Here is a 27,718-nt window from a genome sequence, read left to right as displayed (position 1 = left end):
CTGGTGCTTGCTGAGTGAAATTACACTCAAAGGTCTGGACTCACAAATCCACAATATAAGGTGGTATTAAGTGCCAGGGAGTCTCCTGAGCCGCCCCTGCTGCTTTCTGGGCTGCAGCTCAGCCCTCTGACTTTCTGCTGGCTGGCTCTGGGTGTTTGAAGGCAGCATCTGCCCAGGCAGGTTGAATAGCTGGGCATCTCCCACATCTTATGTCTAAATACAGCTTGTACTTGCAGATCCTCTCTTTTGGCATGTCGGAAATACTGGGCTCAGTTGTGCCTCCAGCTATGCTGGTATGACATCCCTGAGTTCAGAAGAGCCATTTTCTTGTTCCAAGCCATGTAAGAATAGTAACGGGCCCTCGTGAATGGAAAGAGGAGTTCTCCTGCTTGTAGGAAGAGGAGCTGGGGATCTCTGCATTTCAACCTTTGGGGGACTGTGAGTTTTCCATGCCCAAGTCTGCCTGAGTTAGCTTCAGAGCCCTGGGGAGGGGGCTGCGTTGCCCCCTGCTCTGGGACACACTTTCAGACAAGACCCGATGGAGAGGCTAGTTTTCTTGGGGGGACGTGGCTAAGAAATACCTGTTGTTTGGCTGTGACACACTGCGCATTTCTGAGCTGCACTTGCTCTGTGGGAACCAAATGTGCTATTCTTAGAGCCCTCCACACTTCTGCTGACATCCAGATAGTTGTACACCGGGCTGCCAGAGCAGGGTGTGCTTGTTTCAGCTCCATCGCCAAAAATTATGGAAAAGGAAAAAATTATAGCGAAAGAAGCATAGAGAAAAGTCTTGCAATATTAATAGCTGTATTTTACTGTATGCTGACTGTTTGTGAGAATTGAAGAATGTGATGAAGATTTAAAAAAAAAAAAAAAAAGAACTCTGTAAGGGACTTGAGAGTGTTTGTTTAACTGTGGTTAAAGAAGCAATAGAGTATCTGAGTTGGTGGAGTAAATCACAGGTTGCAGAAACACCAAAACCCCCAAGCTTCATTAAACATGCTAGGAGGAAAAAAAGTGAACAAAAAGTCTTGCTTCTATGCATGAGCTCTCTTAAAATAGAAACAAAGCTGCAGAAGAAGTGCACTGTTGTAAAGAGTAAAGTGACCCAGAGCTTAGGTGTTAAAGGTTAAATAAATATGATGGAATGCGAAATTCAGCTTTTATTAATGTAAGAATAGAAATGTACATTCAGTTGTGGTATGTACAGGAAAAACATAGTGGGGATTTCTGAGATGTTGTACATTTTCCTATCACACAAAACAAGCTGTCTTGTATTATTAATAAGACTGGAATCCCAGATTTCATCTGCAGTTTCAGTCTTTCCCTTCCCCCTTCCCTTCCCCGTCCCTTTGTCTTTAAACGTCACACTTATCTGTGAATGAAGTTCTGCTTGGTCTTTCCCACTGATCTTCCCCTTTTTCATCCTTCTCTTGTTTCTTCTCTTCTTGTTTTTCCTCTTCCTTCTCCTTTTCCTTCTCTTTTCACAGGAAAGACTTTTATATATATATATATATATTTTGTAACTAATGCTGCAGGGAAGAAAAACGGATTTGATTTCAAATGGCAGTGATAGCACAATACTCGAGCAAAGCCTTTGAGGTAGCGGAGAGCTTTTGAAGGCAAAGGAGCAAGCCCTTCAGCTAATTAAGTGCCTTTGACTGGACGAATAAAGGAAGCTGGTGATGAATCTGGATTGCAGCAAGCAGGCAGTAAGGCTGAGCCTGGAGTTTGACCTCTCTGCATATGTAAAAACATCTTGAACAGTCATTTCTGAATTTATATTTAGCAGTGCCGTTGCAACAGTGTTGGTATTTTTTGCTCAAACCCAAAGATTCCCCTTCCCAGGGGAGCCCAACAGAGGCTATTGCACAGCCGACTCCTGCCCGCCCCCACCACTAAGTGACGTTGGATGGCTCTTGGAAAGTAAGGAGGAGGCTTTTGGAAAGATGTGGGTGTTGGTCAGCTATGCCAGCAGTAGCCCAGTATTTTCAGAACTGCAGGAGATGAAAAAATCAGGTCTGATCTCCTCACCGTGCTGCTCTTTTGTGTTATTTTGTTAAATTGCATGCGTCCTTCTATGCTGCCTTCTTTCAGGACATTTCCCTGCCATAGCTGAGCCTTGCTATCCATGCCTTAGTCTTCACTGTTCTTTGGTGTGCAATCAAGTTTCTTCTGGCACCTCTGCTCAATGCACAGGTTGTTTCTCCCAGTTAGCCCCCCGTTAGCTCCCAGCAGAGGGACCATGAAGTGCTGGGTGTGGGCAGGCTGACCTGGCAGCCGCCCTTGTTTTGGTGGAGAAGGAAAAGAGGAGTATTTAGCAGACCATGAACATGCAGATGGAAATGGGACATCCCAGAGAAACATAGGACGGGTCATTGAATGACAACAGGCTGCTTTTATAGTCTGTCCTTATGCCCAGGACATGCAATTTAAGCAACAGACAGTTTTTTCCTTTTTCCCTGCAGTGGGGATAGGAGAGAAGCTCTTCTGTCAAACATACGGGGAAAGTGGTGTTACTGTGCTAAGTGTCTGATTCATTTGATGTGAAACCAAATTCTGGCACCCACGTGTACCAAAACCTCTCTGATCCTGCCAGCTGGGCCGGCTGCTCTCTCCCTGGTTTCCCAGATGCCTTGGTAGGTTTACTCGTGGGGCTCACAGTGGCTGGGTCAGGCCCCAGCACCTGCACTGACCCAGCTGTAGCTGTTGCTACAATGCACTGCCTGCACCCTCACTTATGCTTCAGTGCACCCATTGCTTTGCACCAAAAAGGTGTTCGTAGCGCAGCGTGCTGATGAAGAGCAGTGAGGGAGCAGTTTCCATGACCCTACTGTACACCCAAATCTTGCTTCATCTCTCCTGCAAATTCCCATCAATCTCAGAGCATCTGAATACCATTTGTGCCCCGCTTCTGGAAGGTTCATTTGTTCATTGTCTGTATTTTTGCAGTTTGTGGGGCTCGCCTCCAGCTAAACGCAGCATGGCGTTCAGAAAACGTGCTCACCTCCCCAAATCCATGGCCTTCTCACTCTCTCAAATTCGCTGCCTAAATTAAAAGTTAATTTGAGCACCTTTTGTGGGGATATTGAGAGAGCATTGGTTGTGCCTCCCTTTTGGGATGGGGGGGAGAAGGTTTCCATTTGGTACTGTCGTGCAGCAGTCTAAAATTGCATCTACGCTCGCAAGGCTGAGGCACCCGTGGCTAATTAGCGATTGGAACGAAAAGCAGGCAGATGAATCAGGCAGCCTTCGGGGGGCAATAAATCAGGTGGTGCCGCCGGGCGGCGGGGCAGGGTGATGAGAGCTGCCCACTTCATCCTGCTCGGCTCCGCTGCCATTCCTGCCCTGCTGCAGCGAGCGCTGCACGCGAAATAACAGCACAGACGTGTTTTGGTACGGATGCGATACCTAGAAATAACTTTCCTGGTAAAGTGAACTCAGTCTCTTTTTCTCTGGGCGTTTTGGAGAAATTTCAGTGTGTGGGTGGGGGAAACAAAGCAGTGGCTGTAAACAGGAACTGATATTGTCTCCGTGTCTGAATGGAGAGAGAAACTGGACTGGCTTCGTCGGTTCCCTCGTACATCTGCGAGTCTGGAAACACTGGGATGATTCACAGCTTGCTGATTAATATAGGAGCAAGCAGAATAGGGTGAATTAGCGGCCATTAGAGATACACTCTGTATGGCAAATGTCTCCCTAGAACAAATGATGTTTCACGAAGATTGCTTAGAGGAAGAGGTAATGGGTCTTAAATACAAATTAGAATCGGTCTCGTCAAAGCTGTTAACATTAAGATTTGAAAGCCAAACGCTATTACAAGCTGTCTTCAAAAACTCTGGCCGCTTAGGAAGTGTATCAGTCTGCCGTGTCGGCGTTGCAATATTTCTGTCTCAAGTACTTTGGACTATTTCAAGCAGCCTGCACTAATAATTGATAGAAACTCGCAGTCAGAACGGAGCAGCTTTTTTTAGGGCTTTGAAGGCTAATCACTGTTACTTGTACGTTTTTAGGTTAAATCTTTCACAGCATATCTAAAGGCAAAAATTATCATATCAGTCCATAATTCTTAAAAGCTCTCCCGGCAATTAACAAAAAGTAACCCTGTATTACAGTTTAACCCTTTGCATATGGGGATGTGAAAAGAACAAGATAGGAAATACATTACTGCAACATAAATAGTGTTCTCTGTCTGACCGGCATAATGATGTAGCAGTTCTCCTTGTAGTAATGAAACGAGATCCCTTAAATCAGTCTCAGACAGATGCAGATTTCAATGCAGGTTCTGGACAACCTGTGCCAAGGTATTTTTCCCCACTGGAGAGTTGTTAAGAACCCACTGAAGGAGGGGGGAGCCTTGTGAAGCAGATGGGGCAGTGCCATATCCTGCTCTGACATGGTACATGAATGGCTTGATCTTGTAAAGCCTCGACACACACACCTAAATTTACCCAGCAGGAGGTCATCCCAGGACGACTGCGGGATTATTTCTGAGTGCAAAGTGAATCATGTATGCTCGTCTTTGTGTGTTCAGCAAAGATCAGAGGTGGAGGAAGAGGATGCCTCAAAGGGCAAAGCAATCATTGGCAATGGCAGTCCTGAAGAAAGCCTTTCTCTGAAGAAAGGAGCTGGAAGCTTTGGTGACCTGTGCCTGCCTTAGTTCAAGCTTGCGTTTGAATAATTTTTGGCTCTCTGTCTCTTAGGGGATCATACCAGCATTCTGTGGATGTCCCAGCCTTCAAAGAAGCTGAAGTTTTCGTCATCCTGCTGGTTATTTGCAGCCCTCTGGGCTTAAGTTTTCCAGTTGTGGGCAGCAGGAGGACGAGCTGCCCCTGCATTGGTCACAGCATAGCAAAGGGAAAGGAGGGGAAAAATCTGACCTGGGGCTTGTTTGCTGTCCTTTTCTTTTGTGGTTGTGGGCTGCTACTGTGAATGTTTCTTCCCCACCCGGAAAGATGAGGACATACTCTTCTGGGGTAACAGTAGTATGTGTCCCTGTCATAAACCAATTTCTCTCACTGCTTTAAGACTCAGGACTTTTGGAAGCTTCTCTCTGCCTAATGAACGTGTTTAACATTTCCTTTACTCTCCGGCATTATTAAGTGTAAACTGTTTCTCTTCTGGATTGAAGTGTGGTTTACAAGGCGCTCGCGTTGGGACAGTCTGTTTTCTTTTACAGTTGCTTCAAAGGGCACACTTAAACAGCGCATGAATGGTACAAGTGGTTCTTACTTTGGACAGCCCCCTTTTCTCCTCCTTTCCTTCAGCAGTACTTCTGCTTTCTACGTGGAAAGGCAGTGCTTAGCAGCACAGATGCAGACTGAGGGTGAGCCACTTCCTCTCCTTTCCCCCTCCTCCCAAGAGGTATCCCGTGACTTCCTCTGTGAGCCCATTAATCGCTGCAGCTCAAAATTCAGCCTGATCAAAGGAGCAGAACCAAGTTGAAAAGTGCACATCCTGGCAATCGACTTGGCTGTTTATAGATTCCCCGCTGAGCTCGTTTAGAGCCGGGATGAAGCCGTTCTCCCGCAGGTCTGCTCCTCGGCTCGGCAGCAGCGCTGCGCTGGGTGCCACGCTGGGATCCCCGCGTCCCGCAGCGCCCATACGGAGGCTGAGTGCCCCCCTGGTGGCTCGGCGCAAGGCCTGCGCTTGGCTTTAGGTTGTGCTTCAACTGCAGGAAAAGCCAAGAGCCTGCAAGCTGAAGGTGCCCGCAGTAAATAGTGATGATTCGGTGTTTTGCAATGCGCGCGTCAGGTTTCTGTGTCTTGCAGCTGTCCTTCCTGGGTCGCGAGTGGGAAGGAAAGAATTAAAAAATACGCAGGGGAAATTTGTAAACAACGTGAAATTTCTTGTAAAAGTTTTCTTTATGATGTGATGACTCACTTAAGGAATACAGTTGTTTTTAAAGCCTATTTATACACACAGCTAGAAACCCGTGCTGCTTTCTGTCATTAACAGTCTTGTTGGTTCTTGCTTGCTGAAAGCAAAAATGCAGGCTGCCCATACCTGTGCTGCTCTCTGCAGATTAACATCTGATTTTGCAATCTGTACGCCTCTCAAATTCCAGTCGATGTAGATGGGAGTTACGGGTTCTCCAGGAATACAGTGTGGGGATCCTGATGTCATCAGCTCAATTCTGTGGTTCCCAAAAGTGTGCTCATATTTCCTGGGGAGAGCTTCACTCGATGTGGAGGTTCTTATCTCATTACAGTGAGTTATTGTTAGTGAGATGTGAATGGCATTCTATTATCGGAAAATATTATGTATTTAATGGTGTAAGAGTACTTAAGGTCAGCAGGAACACAGAACCACTGATAACACCACCATGGGCAGTGTGATGGCCCTGAAAAAGGAGTAAATCTTTCTTTTTCTGAAAAAAGGCACTGGACATGTCACCGTTCTCCCATGGTTCTGGACTTCATCTAAAAGCTCCCGTGTTCAGTTATGCTGTATTTTCCATTTGAGAAAACAAATAACCATTTAACAAGATTTAACATTTCTTTTATTATTAAAAGAAAGATTATGACAGTGAAGGGGGGAAATGGACAATCCATTTCATGCTCAGTTCAGTCCTGAATTTTTTCTTACCTATATAAATATTTCTTATTTTCTTATTTATATATATATATGTGAGGAAAAAAAAAAGTTTAGAAAGAACTGTGGCCTTCATCAGAGACTCTGTAAGAAATAAGATTAGAAAGGACAGCCTGACTTGGGTGACTCCATGCAAGTTGTGGCAGTACATAGCACTGCCAGGCTTCTGCTTATAGAGCAGCTTTCCTCCAGTTTAGAAGTGAGTTAAAATCCTGCTCTCTCTGTGATTTCTTGTTTTTTCTTCTCATGTTAAGGCTTTTCATAAGATGGAATGCTGCCTGGGTGCATTTGAAATACACAGTTCTGACTGTTTCCTTTCCGGTAGAGGGGAGGGCACCTGGCTGCCATCTAGATTAATGCCAAACTTGATGGTGAGCTGAGCTGTACTCCTATTTTCTCCTTATCTCTGGGTACTAAACTGTTACACTAATGCTTTCCAAACAAAACAGTTTTGCCAATTTCTGAAGAAATAACAGAACAAATACCACCACAGACACATTGGAAGGAATCCTGCACTGTAGATTATAAATGGAAACAGTTGGCCAGAATACGGAATTAAAGTAATCCCTTATATTAGGAGCCTGAAAATGAGATGACCTTCTGCATATGCCCTCTCTAGTTGGGATGTTTCTCTCTACCTTTGCTGTGCAGAAAACAACAGCTGAGCTCTGGGAAACTGGAGCACAGGCTTGCAAATATTACAGGCTTCAAATGCATTGTATTTTTAACAGTAGTTCATGATGGGAATGACAGGAAGGAAATGAGCAGAAAACATCCTAGTCTATCTGTATATAAAATCTTGCTTGTGAAAGATAGAGTTACCGCAGTAATGATCAGCCACTAATTGATTCACTGTGCTACGAGACAACTGCTGCACAGAGGAGCCCATTTTCACGCTCAAACTCTGCTTGGGTTGTTTGCTGAGGGGCAGGACGGGGTTATAAAGCAGCCGCCGCCGCCTTCAGCCCCGCTTTTCTCAGAAAGAAAAAAAAAGAGAGACAGCGCCAGCCAAGATCTCTTTCCTTTGGAAGTTGTGGCTGGGAAGGGCCCCTTGGGCTTGTGAGACCAAGTGGGCAGGCAGACAGCCCCTTTCCTGCCTCGCAGGCAGCAGGCAGCCCACGGAAGCGAGGCACCAGGCTGAGTTGGATGATGCACTGCGCTGGGCAGGGCGGCAGCGTCGGCCGCAATGGGTTCACAGCTGTTGGTTCTTCCTTTCTCCCTCCCCTGCCCTCCCTCCTCCCTCCTGCCTGACCCCAAGTAGATCCAGCACTAAGGACTCCTGCCTGCCCTCGGGAGATGCACCAGAGCTGGCCCCAGTCGCTGCTGCAGCCTCTGCCCTTGTCTGAACACCCGCAGCAATCATGGAGAGAAAGGAAAGCGTTAAGGAAAAAAAGATTCTTCAGCTTAGCCTGGTCATCTGTTGCTTACTGCTGGGTTTGCTGTGACATGTGCTTGTGAACACTGCCTTTCCCTTATGCTCTTTTGGGGTATTGCAGTTGTGAAGCATCCAGTGGGACAAGGAAGGAAGGAACCTTCTGGAGGGAAGGACAGCTGTGGGCAGTGCAGAGCTGCGACCTCGCTCCAGGTTGGCGGCCTGTTACAGGCAGCCTGCAGGTCTCATTTTGGTGGTGGTGCCTGTGAAGCACCTGACAGCAAAGTGCGCTTGACCCAGCTGTTCCCAGCAGAGCTTTTCAGAGCCTTGCAGAAGTGTACAGGTTCCCAGGCACTCAGACTAGCAGATTTGCATCCATCTCATAACCCAAAATTGCCTGAACCTCGTGTTTGTGAAGGACACAGAGATTTTCTTAATTGCTTTCACTCCCGGATTTTAAAATGTGAAAGTGTGTCTCGGTGCTTTAGCAAGGAGATGCCCACCAGCTGCAGCTCACCTGCTCTGCAGTGCAGGGCACTGCTGCTGCTCAGCCAGCCTTCCTGCTTCTCTTCACCTGCAGCAGCAATGTCAAGCTAACCCAATTCTGCAGCTGGTATTGAGTGCCAGAGGCGAGCTGTGTAAATGTCTCTTTAATTCCTGCACTTGCAGAATTTCGTGTGTATTTTTCCTCCAGTTCCAGTGACTCACAGAGTCCTTGGGGTGGAGGCAGGGGAGAGCAAGAAGGCTGTAACCCCAGTCTGATTTACTCATCTGCTCAAGCCAGTCGTCAGTGAGCCTTTCCTCTTTCTGTCCGCAAAGATGTTGCCTCTCAGGAGCCTGTTTGGCCTCCCAGTTATAATTACGTCACCAGCAGTTTTGCTCTTGTCTGTCCCCTGAGGCCAGCTGCCCCTCCTCTGCTGGGTGCCATGCCTGGGGACGGCAGCAGCTTCACAGCCCCACACCGCCACTGCACGCTGCATGCTGGCCTGCCTGCTGCCTGTGTTCCATGACGTCCTTCGTGGCATCAAACGGAAGCGGAGCGGGCACTGGAGCAGGTTTTTGGCACATTTCTTTTTGGGCATGTAATGGGCGCCGTGCTGAGGGGTGGAGGGCACTGCTCCTGGAAGGGAGAGAAGCAACCGGGTGCTGTGGTGGTCAGGGGGATTTGTGTCTGTACGAAATGGATTCAGAAGTAAGGTGCATGTAAGTGACTTTTATTTTTCAATCTGTTCAGCGTGCAGCCTGCAATAGCTCTGCCAGTTAGATTTGAATTAAAACCAGCTCCACAGGCAACAAAGGCTCTTGAGCCTCGTTGCTGAGACCGGAAATCCATTGTGGCATCCTGATTACTGCTGGTGAAATCAGAAACCTCCCTCAGTGCCGATAGGAATCTCGCAAACGAGAATATAACCTGTTAATCCTGAATTTGAGCAAGAATGATTATGCAACCCCAAGCCAAGTCCAAGATGCACCATATCCGTGTGCCCCTCCACCAGAAGGAGCCGCTGCTGGGGAAGGGTGGGCTCATACCCTGCAGCACCTCCTGCATGCAGCCCTGCTTTGTGCCAGGACTTTGGGGCCGGAGGAGGAGGTGACGCAGGAGTGAGGCTGGGCGGTCTGCATGGGCTAAGACTAACACTGGGACTGCTGCTTCTGTGCTGCAGAACGGAGCCACTGGTTCACAGCCTTCCTCGTGCTGCTGCCAAAGAAAGGGAGGGCCATCCGTGCTGATACAGTCCCATAGTAGTGCCTTTAATTGTGGGTAACAGTAGGTTCTGTTTTGTCCTATGCTAATAACAAATTCCAGGGTATAAATAACTCTGCAATTAAAACAAAATGCCTAACGATTTACCATTTAACACCTATGCAGTCTGCTGGAGCCTTGGCTTCATGAGAGCTCTGCTCCTGCCTTGAATATGGTGTAATTGTTTACAAAGAACACATGGATGCTCCGGTCATTAAGAAATGCCAGCTGGGGTGCACAATGGCACCAGGGAGCAGAGAACAACTAGAAAATCTTGTGCCGAGGCTGCAGAGAGCTCTCACTTCAGAAGCACTGCCACCGTTTGCTTTACCACTTCTGTAGCCGGGCTTGTGTGTGCACAGGGGGAGGTGGGAGCTCTGCACAGCTGGGTGAGCCTGCAAGCACCCAGAGCTGCTCTGCGGGCACAGCACACAGAAATGTGGGTCGGCACTGGTTTGGGAGCTGTGAGACGTGGGTTCTGTGACAGGCTGGGGCCGGGAGCTCTTCAGGGCTCTTCAGAGGGTGACTTGCCCCAGACACGCTGCGTGGAGGTGCAGCGGGGAGCTGCTCTATCAGTGAGCCGGGGCTTGGCACTGCCTGCTGCGTGGGCCATCCCTCTGCATCTCTGGGAGCAGCAGCTGTGGCGATTCGATGCACCGAAGTCGTGCTGCTGCTGCTGGAAGTCATAAAGATACCTGAAATAGCTGAGTTCTGCCTTAGCAAACATGTTCACTTCGGTCCTGTTTTTCCAGCGCGGTGGCTGGGAAGCTCTTACCTTTGATGGTGCTCCTCCACCTCCCCCGCCTTGAGCAGCACCTGCTGGGGGACAGGCTCTTTCCAAGAGCAATACCGGCTGGCTCCTGCACTAAGTAATGATACGTTTAGCTGCAATACATGGAAGCAGGAGATGTCTCGAGGTGGTAGTTATCTGGAGACTGGTAAACATAAGAAGGTAAGATCGGAACTCTAACTGAGAAGGCTTGTTTGGGTCTGAAGAAAAGAACTGTGAAACCAAATAATAACAGTGTTTGAAAAAATCTGCTGTTGTGTGTCTCATGCCAAAATCTGAGTTATTCTTACAGGGAGCTCTAAGCATCTTTTAACAAGGAGGTGAGGAAAAGGAGCTCATTGTCTGCTCCTTGTTTTCATACTAGGTAGAAGTGAACCAGGAATCCTGCTGCAGCTGAGTTTTTCCCAGAAAAAGGAATTTATTTCACATTCACTCAGTGGAGAAAAGCTTCCAGTCTGTACCTAGATTCTCTGTAAGAAGTGCTCTCAAGGTTTCCAAGAGTTCATGCAGGCTTCTCTATAGCCTGCTTGTATCAGAGGAGCAGCATCCTGATACAGTGTTTGTTCTCCCAGCTCTGAACAAGCCACTTGTATTTTAGAATCAGAAGTGTTTCAGTTGGAAGGGACCCTTAAAGGCCATCTGGTCCAACAACCCTGCAGCAAGCAGGGACTTCCACAGCTTCATCAGGTGCTCACTGCTTGGTCCAGCCTGACCTTGAGTCTCTCCAGGGACAGGGAACCACCACCATCTCTGAGCAACATGTACCAGTACCTCACCACCCTTAGTATAAAAAACTTCTTCTTTATATCCAGTCTAATCTCCCCTCTTTTAGTTCAAAACCATTTCTCCTTGTCCTGTCACAGCAGACCCTGCTCAATAATCTGTTCCCTTCCATCTCACAGCCCCCCTAGATACCAACAGGCCGCTCTCAGCTCTCCCCACAGCCTTCCCTTCCCCGTACTGCACAGCCCAGCTCTCAGCCTGTCCTCGCAGGGAGGTGTTCCATCCCTCACATCGTTTTTGTGCCCTCCTCTGGATGCTCCAACAGCTCCGTGTCTCTCCTGTGCTGAGCACTCCCCATCTGGACGCAGCGCTCCAGGTGAGGTCTCACAGCACGGAGCAGAAGGGCAGATCCTCTCCTCGCCCTGCTGGCTGTGCTGCTTTGGATGCTCCCAGGATCCATTTGGGTGTGAGGGCACAGTGCTGCTCATTCCAGCTGCCATCCACCAGCACCCCAGGTCCTTTTGAGCAGGGCTGTGCTCCATCCTTACACCCCCCAGCTTGCCCTGGTAGTGAGGGTCGCCAACACCTTGCACTTGGCTTAGCTGAAACTCATAAGGTTATCCTGAGCTCCCTGCTCAGCCTGTCTGGGTCTGTCTGGATGGCATCCCGTCCCTTGGGTGTGTTAGCTGCACCACACAGCGTGGTGTCATCTGCAAACTCACTGAGTGGGCACTCAATCCCACTGTCACCAATCTCCATCTGGACACTGAGCCATGGACCACCACTCTCTGGGTACGATCTCACAACCAGTTCCTCATCCACTGAACAGTCCACCCATCAAATCCATATCGTCTGTCCATATAGTTTGGACAGAAGGATGTTGTGGGGTACCGTGTCAAAGTCCTCACTGAAGTCCAGATAGGTGACATCAGTATCTCTTTTTGTCCACTGACACAGTTACACCATCATAAAAAGCAGCAAGGTTGGTCATGCAGGATGTGCCACTGGTGAAGTCGTGCTGGTTATCCCATATCACCTCCCCCTCTTCAATGTGCTTTAGCACAGCTTGCAGGAGGATCTGCTCTATGATTTTCCCCAGCACACAGATGAGGCTGATAGATTAGTAGTTCCCTGGGTCATTTTTTCTACCCTTCTTAAAAGTGGGTGCAATATGGTTTTTTTTCCAGTCCCTGGAGTCTTCACTGGCCACCATGACTTTTCAGATATCATCAAGAGTGGCTCGATGACTGTGTGAGCCAACACTCACGGGATTCTGGGATGCATCTCATTGGAATCCACAGACTTAATTTCAGGTTCCTCAGATGGTCACAAGCCCGATCTTCACTTTATGGAGGCAGAGAGGATTATCTCCATCAAGAAATGAACGGAGATGTCAGCAGTGACAGTAAGGATCCAGGTTCAGAACTGGCTTTTCAAACCTGGCTATCCTGACGTAGAGCCAGGAATTTGTCAGTCTGCTGACTTCAGCAGGACACCTGCTGACAATCTGAGCACTTCTGCTTGGGGACCTCAGTGAGGATGTGAAAAGTACCAGGTCAAAAAACTGAAGCCTTGGTCTTAAAGTGGAGCTGTTACTTAGGTCTGACAGCGAGTACTTCTTTGGTTCTGAGGAGTGGTTGGAGCTGCTCCTGGAGGGCAGCGGGAGGACTGATTTAATGCTGCATGTCTTTTCTCCTTTACGCTGAACTCTTAATTATGCCTGCATTTCACTGCAGATTAGCAGTGAGCGCGGTGCCGAGCTCGAGCCCCTGGGGTGCAGCAGGCATGCAGCCCTCGTTGCGCCAGCCCTGCTGCTCGCTCCTCAAGGACACAGGCGCGCCATTACGGTGTGAGGACACTCCGTTTGCTTTTTATTCCTCTTTTACATCCCTCCCCCCCGCCCCCTTCTTCTTCTTTTGTGTAATCGTTGCAAAACAGGAACAAATGAGTGTGTCACTTTAAACCATGAAACCACTTAGTCCGTAAAGACAGATTTGGTGTCTTTGTGCTGGCAGTGAGGGGCCAGCGCAGCACTCCATAGTGATCCCAGTGTTCTTCCCTGCCCCTCACCCCCCCGCTCTCCACCCCCTCTGCAGCCTCGCTCTGTGTTTGCCTGCCTCTGTTTTTGTGGTTGGGAACCAGCAGAAGAATGGAATGGATTTAATGATTTGTTGGCTGCAGTGCCGGCATGATTAAGTCAATAAAGCTGCAAGCTGAAAACAGACAGTGTAGTTACAGTATATGACTTTAACCTTGTTAATGCATGTTTATGTCCTCCTGCCCACTGTATAGCTGTACATTGCATAAAGGAGATCTGACCAATCTTTAACCCATTAAATAATTCATAAAGTGAGAGCAGACATCAGCTACTTGCAGAGCGGATCAGTAACCATGGGGTCAGCAATAACTTTGGCTCCCTGGACCATATCCAGCGTGTTTAAACTCCGCTGATGTCACCAGGCAAGCTTCTAACCTTAATCATTTGGATGTGAACAAAGGGAAGTTAACTGTTGACATGCAGTGTCTCTGCAGAGGAAATGCTCACGGAGCACCCCGCAGTGCCGGGGCATGGGCCAGCCCCAGCCTTCTGCTGTCTTTTGTGTGCTTCCTTGTTGCCTCACAGCAGAGCCCTGCTGGGCCAGCTGCTACCTGCGCATCTCCTAAACTCCTCTCTTACGTGACCAAAACGCACAAAGTTACGGGGAGGTGGTGGTGGACCTGAGAAGAGGGTGTTTGTAGGTGCCTGAGTGTTTTTTTCCGTCATGGATAAATTTTGATTTGAAAGGATCTCCTGCCTGGTAAGTGATAGAGAATGGTCTGTGACAGGGCTGGAGGAAGACTGAAGTCAAAGATGCAGGAGAGGGCACAGTGCAAAGTGGGACTGTTCTCACTGAGGTGAAAGCTCTCACCGTGCCATAGCAAGCTGTGCCCATGGCCGTTGCAGCACTGCTCCCACAGCACGTAAGGGGTGAGCTGTGGGGCTGCAGGGATGAGCCACAGGTCTGTGGCCGGGCTGCGCTCTGCTGAGCTGCACTGCCAGGTCAGAGACCCCAGGGGACCATTACATGTTGGTGTGGTTCAGTGCTGTTCTGAGGTGCAGCTGGCTGTGGCCGGACCCAGGGGTGTACGTAAAAAGGACATGACAAAATCTTGTTTGCGGAGGGAACCAGAACAAGGCCCTCACTGGGGAGAGGGCAAAGTGCAGCTCGGACCGCAGCGTGGCATGGAACCCGGCCCCTGCTGCTCCGGGGGCTGATCCTGTTTGGGAGAAACATTCATGCATTTTGGGGGAAGCTGAGACGGAGAGAAATGAAGTGACCTGTCTGCAGGCACCTGAAAGAGCTACATATGGTAGAACTGGAAACCAAACCTGGTCATGCGAGCCCTGCTCCATAGGGCCAGGTTTTATCCTGTGACTAAGCCATGAAGCAAACTCACCTTTCGAGATCATCTCCTCTAGGGGTGGCTTGGGAGTGTGCCTTTAATGATCACATTTTCTGCATCTTCTTCTGACAAGCTGCGTGCTCACAGCCTCATGAGCCAACCACTGCTGTCAGTCCAAAGGGAAGTTTGCTTCTGCAAGGGAAGTCATCACTGGCTCACGTGCCTCAGTGCACATCTCGTGCGCAGGTGCGCCTGCAGGCAGACCTCTGGGATGTGCACATCTGTCCGAGTGGGGCTGCTGGGGCTCACAGAGCACACAGTAAAGGCTGTCGCACCATTACTCAGGAACCAGATGGCTGCATGCTGCACAGCATATCTCAGAATCACTCTGTAAGCCCAGCGGTGAATTTTCCGAGTGCCCAAAGCGGGCTGGGGGCACTGCTGCTGCTGTGCTGCAGCCAGGCACTGGGCCGAGGCGGATCCCTGACTGCCACTGGTTGGTCTCAGTCCCACACTTATCTCCTGCCGCTTTATGATCGCACTCATGAGAATTCTCAAACTAATTTACCTGGCTGTTCTGGGGGGAAGGGGTTGGCTTTGCTGTCATCTGGAGCAGCAGTCTCTGCTTCAGAGAAGGTGCTCCAGAATTTCTGGCGTGTCACATTTGATACAAGCGGAAATTCTGTGTTCTGTTCGTGTTTGGTTTTAGCCTGCAACTTGGTGTGACGCATCTGAAAGTCATTTCTAGTCGGTCTCTTGATTTCGATGGACAAGCCTCCAACCACCTGGTAATGTTTTACCCTCTGCAGGGTGCACAGCAGCCGTCATTGTTGCTCACTGACTGCTGGGTTTCTTCTGCTTGATGCAAAGCAGTCTCCCAAGCGTATGCTAATGCTGAATGGGGGGGTCCCAACTTCTGACCCATTGCTAATACCCTACAAGTCACATGAAGCTATCAAGGATTCTTGAGCTGGAGTTCAAAATGCCTGCGTTATCAGCAAATAAACATCACTAATTGCCTCTAATATGTCGCGCAATGGTTAAATGACAAGATCCTTATTAATATGCGTGCATATCAACCTTTTCAGTGCATGTGAGGGGGAGTATGAAGTGGTAAAATTATTTAAAATTAGTGGGGAATATTTACAGGAAGGCATAAAGAACTGTCAGTCGAGGAAAGCAGCATTTTATGTTCTTGTCCCGGATGACCTTGTTCCAAGGACAAATGGGAGCCTGATGAAATGAAGCTGCAGATGGCTAGTGAGCTCAACTCTGTAATAATGAAATGACACAGGAAAAAAAATGAGACATCTACAGTTTGTAAATACAATCTGAATGGAAGGGGAGAAAAGGAATTTTTAAGGGGAGATGGAGCCGACTTGGTTACAGCAGTTCGGCTTCGGGTGTTTTAATAACAATTTCCATTTTAAAAAGTAATGGTCTTGCTCCTTGTTCTCTGTGCTCAAGGTCACCCTGTGTATTTTTTCACGCGGTCTTAAAACTTGGATCACGAGGACTACCTGTTCCTGGCTTGTTAGTGTCCACTGTTTCAGCTTACTGCTGCTCAGTGGATTTTGTTTGCTAAGTTGTGGGGCAACTTTCAGCGCCGGATTGGGCAGCCCCGATTATAACCGCGTCAGGGGTGTGAATGGTTTCATCTGCTGGGAAGCGAAGTGATGCTTTGTGCAGGTTTGCAGGCGGAGCGCTTTGCTAAGTGCAGTTATGCAGCCAGGCGGGCTCACGGGGCTCAGCAGCTGCCCTGCAGCCTGAACCGGCGCAGGGAATTTCGGGAGCTTCAGCTCAGAGGAATGAAGCGATTCAATGCCTTGTGTGACCCAGAGCACCGCACTGCAGCTCACAGTGCGTCGTGGAAGTGGGCTTGTGAAGGACTCACTTGTATCGTTAGAAACCAGCAAAGATCTCAAGATTTCCAAGCTTGGGCTTTGTTAGAGTGAAATCTTCACTATCATTTGGTGGGATATTCCTGTTCTCTCTCCAGCCCTTGAATTCCCCATGCAGCCGATTCATTTCTCCCAGCGGGTGCTGAGCTAAGCCAGCTCCCTTTGCATCTCAGCCATGCTCTGTTAGGGAGCACGCCTTGACGGAGCACTGTGGTGACTCGAGTCAAACCACTTTACAGACACTAGATGCTGTAGTTTGTCACTGCAATTCATGCAACCTTGTAAAGACAGGCAGAAGGACTGCCGGCCAAAACTGGGTGAGATAAATACAGTTTTAGATTATCTCATTGAATTTATAGGCAAGCTGCCCTCCATGAGAACGAGAGCATGGTGTCAGGGGTTGGAGAATCATGATAGCTGTACAAACCAAATAGAAATATTTTGATCTCTGCAGAGTTCAGTTTTGTGTCCTGACTGTATGTTACACAGACATGTACAAAGCCCCTGTCTCTGTACCTCTTGGTCACTACGCCTAAAATCAGCAGTCGGTCTGAGCCAAAGGATCTGCTTGCAGGGGGTGCTGGAGGCTCGCCCCGTGCTGCCGAGGAGCTCTGTGACCCGTGTTGTGCCTCAGGCTCCTGTTTGCCATGCTGCCTGTGAGGCTGGGGTGTTGCACTGCTTGATTTCACCTCGCGTGCTCCAGCGTACATTTCCACCTAAGAGAAAATTGCAGCTGCAGTAGTTCACTCGGGATTATTCTGACTTTCTGTTGTTGTGATTGCTGCTTTTGTTCAGTGGCGTGTTTCTGTTGAACAAAACCAGCTCTGATATTTTTGATATTTGCACGGGAGTTTTAACTAATTTGTTTTTGTTTTTGCTTTTTTTAAGAGGGGACTTGTTTTCCATCTTACATCTGGGTGTGTTTTGATAGGTACTTTGGGTACTCTGGTGGGGTTTTGTTGGTTTTGTTCTGTTTTTAATCGCGTGAAGGAGAGCAGCCATAGGGAAATGGGGATTCCTTCTGTGCTGCTGAAGGGAGGAGCTGCTGGTGCAACTGCCAGCCAGGTGTGGAGGGCTTCTCTGTCCCAAGCAGAGGAAGACAGCCTTTCAAGGAACCTGTGCATGCTTGTGAATGAGCAGAAAGAAAAGCTGAAAAGAATTTTCTTTTTAAAACAAAACCATATACTTATGGGTCACTTACGGCCTTCAAACAAAGTCTTTTCCTGATAGCCTCAGGATAGTCTTAGAAGCCTGAGTCTGCTAGCATTTCACATGCTCGTGTATCAAGGAAATGGGTGAAAGACGGGTAGAAAAGGATCTGCTGGACTGCACAGCTTGTTTTATCTGTGTCCATACATTTTGTTAAAACAAACAAGCAAACAAAAAGCTTTGGAGCATTTTTGAACTGAAAGGCTCAGTTTTATCTTGAAGAGCATCTCTGAACTGTGGGCAGAATAGAGGGAAAAAGAAAGAAAACTTCCGAAGAGCAAACAGAGCGTTTTGTTAAAGGCAAGTGGCCGAGCAAGAAGCATGCAGAGCCCCGAGGACGGGGGGAAGGAAAGCGTAGCATCTGACAGACAGTGCTCTGCACAGTGACCTGGTCATCCTGCCTGCTTCGTTTGTGTGCCTTGGCCACAGAGATTCAAAATGTGAGTCTGTAGCTGGGCCCGGTGTCCTCCTTGGTGCAGATGGCATCACGGCTTGCCTGGAGCCACAGCAGGTCGTTAGACAGCCGAGAGTCTTTTGTGGCTTCACTGTGGCCCAAGACGCGACATTCACAGCCATGCGATGCTGTGGGTGAGCCGGCTTGAAGCGCACTGCTGTTCCAGCAGTTACCTCGGCAGTCTTTGTGCAGTGCTTGCACCTGGTTGTCGTGGCTGTGGCCTTAGGAGAGAAAACCCACTGTGGGCACGAGCGAGGGAGCCTGAAACCAGTGGTTGCATTTCCTCAGCAGAGTGCAGAACTCTCCATACATAACAGATGTTCTTAAAATACAGAACAAAACTCAGTTAATGAAACTTCACCCCACCCCTAGAGAGCATCTGCCCTGCATCGAGTGCAGATCCACTGAAAGGATTATTTATTATTTATTTTAAATTGTTATTTATTATTATTTTATTCTATTTCATTTCATTTTTTTCCATGTGATGTCTTGGTAAATGCTTCGACTTAAAGCTATCTTTGGTCACAAAAAATCCAACAGCATAAAGCAGTTTTTCCACTCCTCTTACCTGCAGCCAACATCTACCCTGAGCTACCCATTCCCTTTTGTCTTTTCCTTTTATTCTGCAGTGCTGTGGCTCTTTTCCTTCTGCTATAAGATAGGTGATTACTAGAGTCAGCTGGATTCCCCCTTTAGCGTGGAGGGAATCTTTCTCAAATCAGTAATGCCTTTTGAAACGGAAGAAACTTTTTAAATGCAGCTACTGTATGAATCTTTTATTAGAAGCATTTCTGTTCCTCCACTGCTGGTAACACTTTCATATGGGAAGTACAGTTCTTCACCTACTCTGCAAATATCTCCTGCAATTCACCAAGCCGGGTGTCTCTTGGTAACCTTGCTGTGACCTGCTTATCTGTTGGAACCACAAAGAACTCCGTCTCTAATTAGTCCATCTGTTAACTATTGAAATTCACGGCTTGGTTTTATTGTCTGGGTCTGTAACGTAATGCAGAGCGGTCTCACCTGGCAGCTTATTCCTTATAAAGCACATGAGCCATTTTGGTGCCGACAGCTCTCTCTTCAACATGGACAAATGACTGTCCAGGAGCCTGCAGTCCCCTTCGTGCCCCTGCAGAAATAAACTGTACATTTCCAATTGCTCTGGGCTCAACTCAGTAGAACATGTGAATTTCTTGGTTATATTCTTTAGAGTTACGCTGTAAGATGTAGCAGATGGGGAAATTTAATAATAATAAATGAGTGTACTGTTTTCACACAGTCTTAAAAAACAATGAACACTCTTTATTAAAGAGGGATTTTTACGTATTTGCCAACGTGTGATCAGAGCTCTAACTCGGATCCTCAGAAAGTCTTGCTTCTAAATCCTTTTTGGACTGTTTGTTAATGAGGATTCAGAGGAATTAGGGGCCATAAATTGCTTCATTCTCACTTAAGTGAAGCCACAGAAGTGGTTACTGGATGTCTGTCTGAGCGGCAGGCACCGGCGCTCATTCACTGTGCTCTCGTGGAATGGCTCATCTTCGTGCTTCCTTACGGCGGTTGTGCATCTCCTGTGCGAGGACGTGGAGGCTGGGTGGAACAGCCCACCAGTGATGTTGGAAGGATGCAGACCCATAGCAATAAGCAGTTGTTCTCAGTGGGAGTGTTTGCATTGTGTGCCCGAATGCTTTTTTGGACCAGACCCACGCTCATACGTTTGGACACAGCCGTTCGCAGGTGCGTTTCGCACAGTCTAGCAGTGTTCCCTCCTGCGCACGCTGGGCTGTTGTGACAGGCTGCTCTCGCTGGTGTGTGCCGCTGCTTTCACCATCAGTGCCTGAATACAGATGCAGACAGTAGGCGTTCCTGCAAACCTGCAGCCCGATTCTTTGCTCCTGGCTCTTGAGGTGAGCACGTGGGATCCCCAACTCTTGAACACTGGAAAGCCCTCAGCGCCGTGCAGGAGCTCCGACCTGCCGTGTGGCCGTGCGCCGAGCAGCAGCGGCACGTGCTGTCAAACCCAGCGCTGGGTGCCTGCCATTGCCTGGGGATTCTGCCGATCTGATGGGTTGTTACAAGTTTCTGGAGGGAAAAGTGACCATCCCCCACCAACGCCCGCGTGCAGACCCGTATGTTTTGCAGACGTGTGTTTGCTCCTGCTGCCAGCCTTCCCCACTGGGACGATGGAACCCTCCTCTCTTCGCCCCCCTCGTGGCTTTTAAATGGGACACTCTGAAAGAGAGTTGAGCTACGTTTATGGCGTGTTCGGCTGGGCCATAATATGGGAAAGTGATGTTTCTTGGGGAGTGCTGAAGAGGAAAAATGCTTCGAGTTCATTAACCTTTGGTCCAGATAGCAGTGTCCTTTGGACTACACCAGAGCTATTCTTAGTCAGTGTTTACACGGTTGTTATTGTAAGGGAATGCAGTAGTTCCCACTAGTGGCGAAAAGAGAGAACTTGTTTTTTTTAGGTTAACCTATATGTGAACTGTAGATGGAAAGATTTTGAATTCATTCCTCGTGTTCCTACCCATGCTATTTTGTCCTAATTTCCCCAAAAGCAACATTTAGATGTATAGGTTGTTTCTTTATCTGCTAATTAAGTGTTATACAACTTTGCTCTGAAAAACTCAGCAACCCATTCTCTGCATTTGCAAATGAACTCTGCTGATTGTCGTTATTGCTGTAGGGTGCTGCAGAAAATCCCATACAATTACACCGCTGTATTGCCACAGCGCAGAGCCGCAATCAGTAATGTGATTTACACTTCTTTGCCATTAATAATATGGAAAAATCAACGTTATTTTCTTGATGATGTTTAGGAAGAATTAGAATGAGGTGGACATGATTAGGCAAGAGACTTTAATGTTAATGACTTGCTAACGCGATAGCCCTGAGCTAGACATCAGAATGATTGTCCCTGCACTAAACTCGTTTGCTTCAGTAAGCACAGACCCTCTGCACGCAACAAGACAAGTTGGGAGGAAATTGGATGGATGGCAGGGATTGTGGTGGTAGGAACATTTCGGTGTCTTTCATGTGCAGAGTACACAAACTGAATCCCTGCACTTTCAAATATTCCCCTAGAGGCAATCTGCATTATTCAGAGCTTAACTGTGGCTACAGAATACTGTCTGACATGAAAGCAGAATGCTGGCTTTACATGAACTCTCATATTTACATCTGTAGTAAATCATATTTACTTTTTTTCCTCCCCTCCCTCTTTTTCTGTGGGAGAGGGAGTAAAATGGGTAGGAGGGAAGGGGGAGGAGGAGAGTTGTCCAGCAGGATTGTAAGCAAAGCACCAGTAATAAAGTCTAGTCTTATGAGACTGCCCATGAATAGGAATGATAATGAGACCGGTGATGAGCTGCAGGTTTGTGTCTTTTAGTAAATTATCTCCCAGGCATTTACATTTCATCAATTGTGCTTTTGCATAATAGGCCGAAGAGCTACAACAAAAGGAGGTACCATAAAAATGAGTAATTTCAGTGACCTTCTTGGTAATCGCCCTTACAAAGAATGTCTGGGAAGGTGCTGGGTCGTTCCTCATGGAGAAGCTGCCGTGGAAAGGCACCCCGGGCCCGAGGAGCCTGCCTGCTGATAAATGTCTTGCAGTGCTTTCTTTTGGCCACCCTGAAACATGGCTCGTATCCTGTTTTCTCCATCTGAGCATGCCTCTAATTGTCAGATGTCAAAAGGCAACTACCATTTTCTTCTTGCTTATCTCCTGATAACATTGATTCTCAAACAAAGGATGTGGGCTTCCATTCTGAAAACAAAGGAAGCACTGCCTAGCTAAGGATGCTGGATATAACATACATACTTCTCCCTGCCAATAATAACAAACCATCGTAAATAATGTAGAGGCTGGATGTGAAAATGGAGGAAGGGGGATGTACTGGTGCTGCTGTGCTGGGGCATGGCACTTGCAGGATCACTTGCTTTCTTGTCCTTGATGAGGCCTTGATGTCTTCCCTTGTTGTTCTCTTGTATTTCCCTGACAACTGGCCAGCTTGTCAGATATTTTGACTTTTTTTTTTTTTTTTTTAATTCTTCTGCCCTTTGGAGTTGTGTTCATGGTTCATTTTTATGCTATTTTTTTTTTCTCATTCCCCACAGTGCTCTTTAAAGGCAAATCCTCAGCTGGTGGAAGCCAATACAGCCAGGAATCGTGAGAGCTGTTTAGTACCTGGCCATGATCTGAACCTGTGTTTTTGTATGTTCTCTCCTTTCACAAGTAGCTCCCTCCTTCATTGCTCCGCCACAGAACCCACAGGAAGCATTTCAGTTCAGGTCCAGCTCTTCCTTGTCTTTCAGGGTCTCTGATCTGACATTTCCTTTTCCATTCTTCAGCCTTCGGTTTTCTGTTTTCTGTTACTGTAGGTTTCTTCTTTATATCCATTTATCAAGTCCTACCTGATACAACTTTCCTTATGTCTTTCAGTGTAACAGTTGGGGAACTGGTGGGAAATATGATGCTTTACTCACATCCCTTCTGTCAGCTAGGCAGCCACGTGAGTCCAGTAATCGTAGTGAATCAGCCCCGTAGCCCTGGGCTGGTCACAAAGAACTTCAGGTTCATCTTTTGCCTCCCTCATTTCTTCTTGTGCTGACCCCCAGAAGCCGGAGCAGTCACCTGGCGCTTGCTGTCACATTGTGCCACGTGGGTCCATGTGAACCCACAAGGTGTTTGGCACGGAACAGACGAAGACCGGAGAAGAGGGCATTAGCAGAGAAGAGAAAGGCTCCTGTTGTCTCCCTGATGAGATTAATTTTCTTTTTTTCATCTTTCTTGGCAGGATCAGAATCCTGGACTTGTTGCCAGACTTCAGGAGCCGGGCTCCGTCCCAAGTGGAGGCTCTGTGCCGGCACCAGCCACGGTGAATGGGTACACCATGAGGAACCATTTACTGAAGCAGCAAATAATGAAACGACAGCTGATGCAGGTACAGTGCTGAGTGCTTCTGTGGGTTCCTGTGCCATCCACCTCACTGGAAGGACAGGAATAACTGGAATGGGAAAATCACCAGTCAGCAAACACCGAGGAGTGACCTAGGAATTGCTGGGTTGAGTCAGACTAGGGCTGTGGTGCATCCAGGCTGTTATCCCTAAAGGAGGCCAGGGCCAAGTGCTGCTCAGCAAGCCTGAGTTCAGCTCTACCCATTCATGTGCGAGGAAAGAATTCAGTCATCTCTGTATCCCTGCTGTTGTGTTGGTCAGCCTCAGAGCTGGAAGAAAGATGCAGAAAAGGGAGGCTTGAAGTACGAGTCAGGCTCAGGAGACACGTCCTTCTCTTTCTCTTTGATTCTCTGGAGATCTCCCAGAGCAGATGATAAATCCAGTACATCCAGTACTGGACTTGGCTGTTCTCACTGGGGACAGAAGTCCCAGCGCAAGGCTTGAAATGTGCTTTGTGAAGGAGCAAGGGTGAGGGAAGCTCACGGGGGGCTGTGTGAGGCAGCACTGAGCTTGTGTCTCTGGCTTTCTGAGCTGGGTTTGTGGCAAGGCTCATTTCTTTGCTGGGAAATGATGTGAGAAGCAGTTCAGTAAAACTCTCAACTGTCCTGTTCACTGATAAAATTCCCTTCCAAAAAACAACTGTACCTCATTGTCATCAGTTGGCTTCAAGCTTATCTGAGCTGCTCTGGCACAACAGAAGTTCAGCAAGGCCTCAGCTTGCACCGTTCGTAGGGAAGTTCCCTGAGTCACAGCTGCTGTGCACAGCAGGGACACGAGCGTGGTGGTGGGTTCTGGGGTCAAACAGTTGGGGAGATGAATCAGGGCACTTGGAGAAAGCCAGCAGTGCTCTACTCAGGGAGCAGCTTCTGGGATCCAGGGCTTCCTGTGGTTCACTGCTGTGTTCTGGTGAGGAGTGGCAGCTGGCACCGCAGGCAGTCCACATCAGAGAGCTGTTCTGCAGGCAGGGTCGCGGCCACCAGCAGCCTCCTGTTTGGCATTGCGTCCCTGAAATACTGCTGCCAACTCTGTTCACTCCTAGGCTCTTGGGCACTTTTTGTCCCTGGGTCAGGTACTGCCACGAACACATGCAAACAGCCCAAGAGGCGCTGGGAAGACACCAGGATTTCTCCAGCCTCTGGCAGCACCATACTTCAGTCATAAGCTGGTGAACATGAGGGTCTGTGTGTTTGTCCACCTCCCCCTTGGCCTTGAGCTGCCTGCACAGCTTCTGCTACAGTCTGCACTTCCAAATGCGGGGCTGTTTAAGGACACCTCTGCAGGAAGGGGGCATGTGAGCAATTAAGATCAGCTCTGAAATGAACTGAATGAAATGAAGTCTGGGCCGAGTCTCATCAGAGGGATGTGTGTGAAAGGTTGTTAGTGATGACAGTGGCTGCACTTCGAATGTCTGCTGCCATTTCTGTTTGTCAAGAAACTGCAACCTGACTGTTATTCCCCTTGTTTTCCAGGAAAAGCAGAGACAAAACATGCTGGGAGTAACATCTGAGCAGAGGAATTTGTTTGCAGCTCAACAGATCAATCAGTTTCAAGGTAAGGGGGGAAGTGGCTTGCTTTGCAAAGCTTCAAGGAGCCAGAGCCTAGGATCTGATTAAATACTCAGTGTTTAATCATTCTCCACATTTCCCATAAAAGTATTTCCCATTTTATCATATATCATGAGATTTGCCCACATCCTTATTGCTTCAGTAATAACTCGTCACAAAGCACGCAGAGCCCAGGTGGTAGAAGCTAAGCATGGAGAAGCAGCCATTAGGGACGTGCCGTGTTTTCGGGGTGAAGGTGTGCTCACCAGCTAACGTGTCTCTCTGTGTGCAGCTGTGCAGCAGCCCATTCCTGCTGACTGCAGCCAGCCAATGCCAGCCCCTCCGCCCAACCACCACATGCTGCCATCGAACCCAGCCATGCTCCAGAGCACTTTGGGCACCAGCATTACCCCAGTCACTGCCAGCCAGAGCAGCGGAACGATGGTGATGATTCCACACAACCCTGGCAAACAGCAGGCGGTTTTTCCACCTAATTCCGACTTTAACATCCCGCTGCGGCCAAGCCAGAACTCACTGGCCATGAACTCAGGGTGCCAAACCGTACACAGCCATGCAGCGGTGCAGCCGGGCGTGCCGATGGCTGGCTTTAATTCTGGCTCCTTGGTGAATCACTCGGCAGCTCAGCAGCACTTGAGACAGCCGAGTGTGCCAAGAATCCCCAACGTCTATCCCAGCTCCTCTGCCCAGATGTGGACGCCGACTGCGGTGCCAAGAATGCCAAATCAAAGCCAAATGGATACCAGCATGCAGCAGTTCTCAAGTAACGCTCTTTTCTCCAAGCAGAATGTGCGACCAAGCGCATCGGGTCAGCAGTTCTCCCAGCAGGCTGTAGTGCCGCCTAATCAGATTGCTCCCGGAGTGCAGGTCAGACAGATGCAAAAGCTAAGCATGGGACAGCCTGGCCAGGGCTTGAGCTCAATGAGTAATCAGAACTTGAGACACAATTTAACCAGGGGACCGCTGCCAGCTATGAATGTTATGAAATCGATGCCACAGGGAGTGTCCAGCTTTAACCAGCTCAATCCCCCCGCGGGCCTCGGCCCACCAAGCTACCCCTCTGCGGGGCAGCCGCCCGACGCCTTCAGCAGGATGAGCGCGGCTGCCGAGCTGCCGCAGTACGACTTTGTGCCCCAGCACAGCAGCAACGTCCTGCCCGCCAACTGCGCTGATACTGACTTCCTTGACTCGCTCATGAAGAGCAGCAGCAGCAACGACGAAGAGTGGTTGAACAATCTGACAATGATAGATGACATTTTGGGGCAGCACGCTCAGAGCTCCGGACACGTGTAGCTTGGAGGGAAGCAGTCGCTTTGTAAATACCGTACGTGTGACTTTCAGGTGCGGCTCGTGGCCCGTGAGAGCTGCCGCTTCTTTCAGTACAGAGTGAATAGACTCAGCCAATTCTTTGCCTGCATCAAAGTTTAATATTGGCAGTTTTTCATATCAGTGTATATATTTGAATATTTTGTAAATTATGTTTTCCTAAACCTTAAATGTAGAAGTATTTATACTTCTTTGATGGTCTGTTTGTAAATAAATCTATAGCATAACTTTTGGTTTTATTATAGGGATTTCATTATACCTTGTTATAAATATGCAAATAATATGGTTAGTTTCAGTAATACTGTGTATTACAGCATAAAATACTTATGTTTTTGACATAACTTAACACATGAACTAGGGGTGTCGTTGCAACCAGACTATGCAGAAACCAAGAGTGGCATCTGTTCTCCCGCATCAAGAGCAAAGATCGAAAAGTCGCATTGAAAACGAACCAATACATGTGAAAGGAACTGCTGATCGACTCGTAGCTCAACCCTGCAGCCTCACAGAGGGGTGTGGGTCCGCCCGGGGCCCCCAGCACAGTCAGGAACCTGCCGGCAGGGATCCGCTGCAGGATCAGGGGAAGTCCTCCACCCGGTATGCTGCAGTGTGCTGACTTGGCATTGACAGTGCACCTCCCGTTGTCCTGCAGTGAGGGTGCACTTGTGACGCTGCGGCTGTTGACAGGGGTGCATGTGCGTGCGTATGTGTGTGTGTGTGTGTGTGAGTGTGTGTCTGTGTGTGTGTGTGTCTGTGTGTGTGTGTCTGTGTGTCTGTGCACCGCAGCCGGCTGAGGGGCAGCACGTGGTGACGCGGGTAAGGCGATGATGCCGGTCTGACATCGCCAAGGTTCCCTGGCCGCCGTGTCCTTCGGTTCTGGTTTGCACACCTCTGCCGTGTATTTTTGTAGCGTACAGGTGATTTGTTCCTGGTTTTAAGGCTTTTCATAATTTCTGTTTTAATGTGAGACTTTTTTCAGGGGAAAAGTCTATAAACATGAATAGTTAATTTTTGATGTTTTTCTGTCAGCTACTATACTGTCCTATGTATATTTAAGAGTCTGTTTATAAAAGATTCGCTGTACTGTAAACTTAAAATGTTCATACTTTGTGTAATCATATTTTACTAGTCACATCATACTTCGCAATACATTTGTAATATAACGTCAGCTTCAAGCACAGAATGTTTTTTTCTTCATACCATAATAAACTGCCAGGGGAAAATTGTGTATATTTCATGTGCTCATTTCTTAGCTACAACGTTCTGTACCTGCCAGTATTTGAACTAATTTGATTTGCCCCAGATGGTACGATGTCCATTTAGTTATGTGCACAAATATGTGTGCTTTAACAACCTTAAAAGAACGCGCAGATAGCATCTAGAACTGTCTCATCTAACAGAAGCAGCAGCCACCCCAGATTTCCAGGGCTGATGGGGAAAGTGAGCAGTGCTGCCCTTCATCCCTCGTGTGCTGGAGGACATCACCTGGGGGATTGCGTTCACGTTATCCATGCTGGAGGAAGGTGATGGGTGAGGTCAGCCCAGCCTGTGTGAACCCTTCCTCTCCAGAACCTTTTCCTCCAGAGCCAGGGACAGGAAGGAGCTCCTGAAGCTACAAGAGAGTAGGGCTGGAGGTCGGACAGGAGCGCACTGCTGGTCTGTTCCCAAACAGCCTGGTCCCACAAGGGGTGCGGGTG

General features: G+C 48.4%; 1 protein-coding gene across 1 annotated transcript in view; it reads left to right on the top strand.

Annotated features, from left to right (window-relative positions):
* MAMLD1 (mastermind like domain containing 1) overlaps positions 1-27,247 on the top strand; it is a gene marked incomplete at its 5' end in the record, with an annotated part of 32,005 nt that extends 4,758 nt beyond the window's left edge. Inside the window, 3 exons of the mRNA XM_042832804.1 lie at positions 22,974-23,120; positions 24,603-24,684; positions 24,970-27,247. Coding sequence (XP_042688738.1) covers positions 22,974-23,120; positions 24,603-24,684; positions 24,970-25,988 — 1,248 coding nt within the window. The remainder of the gene's footprint in view (positions 1-22,973; positions 23,121-24,602; positions 24,685-24,969) is intronic.
* Between the last annotated feature and the right edge of the window lie 471 nt (positions 27,248-27,718).

This window comes from Centrocercus urophasianus, unplaced genomic scaffold (assembly GCF_019232065.1).
Source record: "Centrocercus urophasianus isolate 14NV4802_14NV808 unplaced genomic scaffold, USGS_Curo_1.0 seq_1071, whole genome shotgun sequence".
NCBI classification, from domain to species: Eukaryota; Metazoa; Chordata; class Aves; order Galliformes; family Phasianidae; genus Centrocercus; species Centrocercus urophasianus.
Note: the sequence above shows the minus strand (reverse complement) of the source record. Positions and strands in the feature narration are given on the sequence as shown.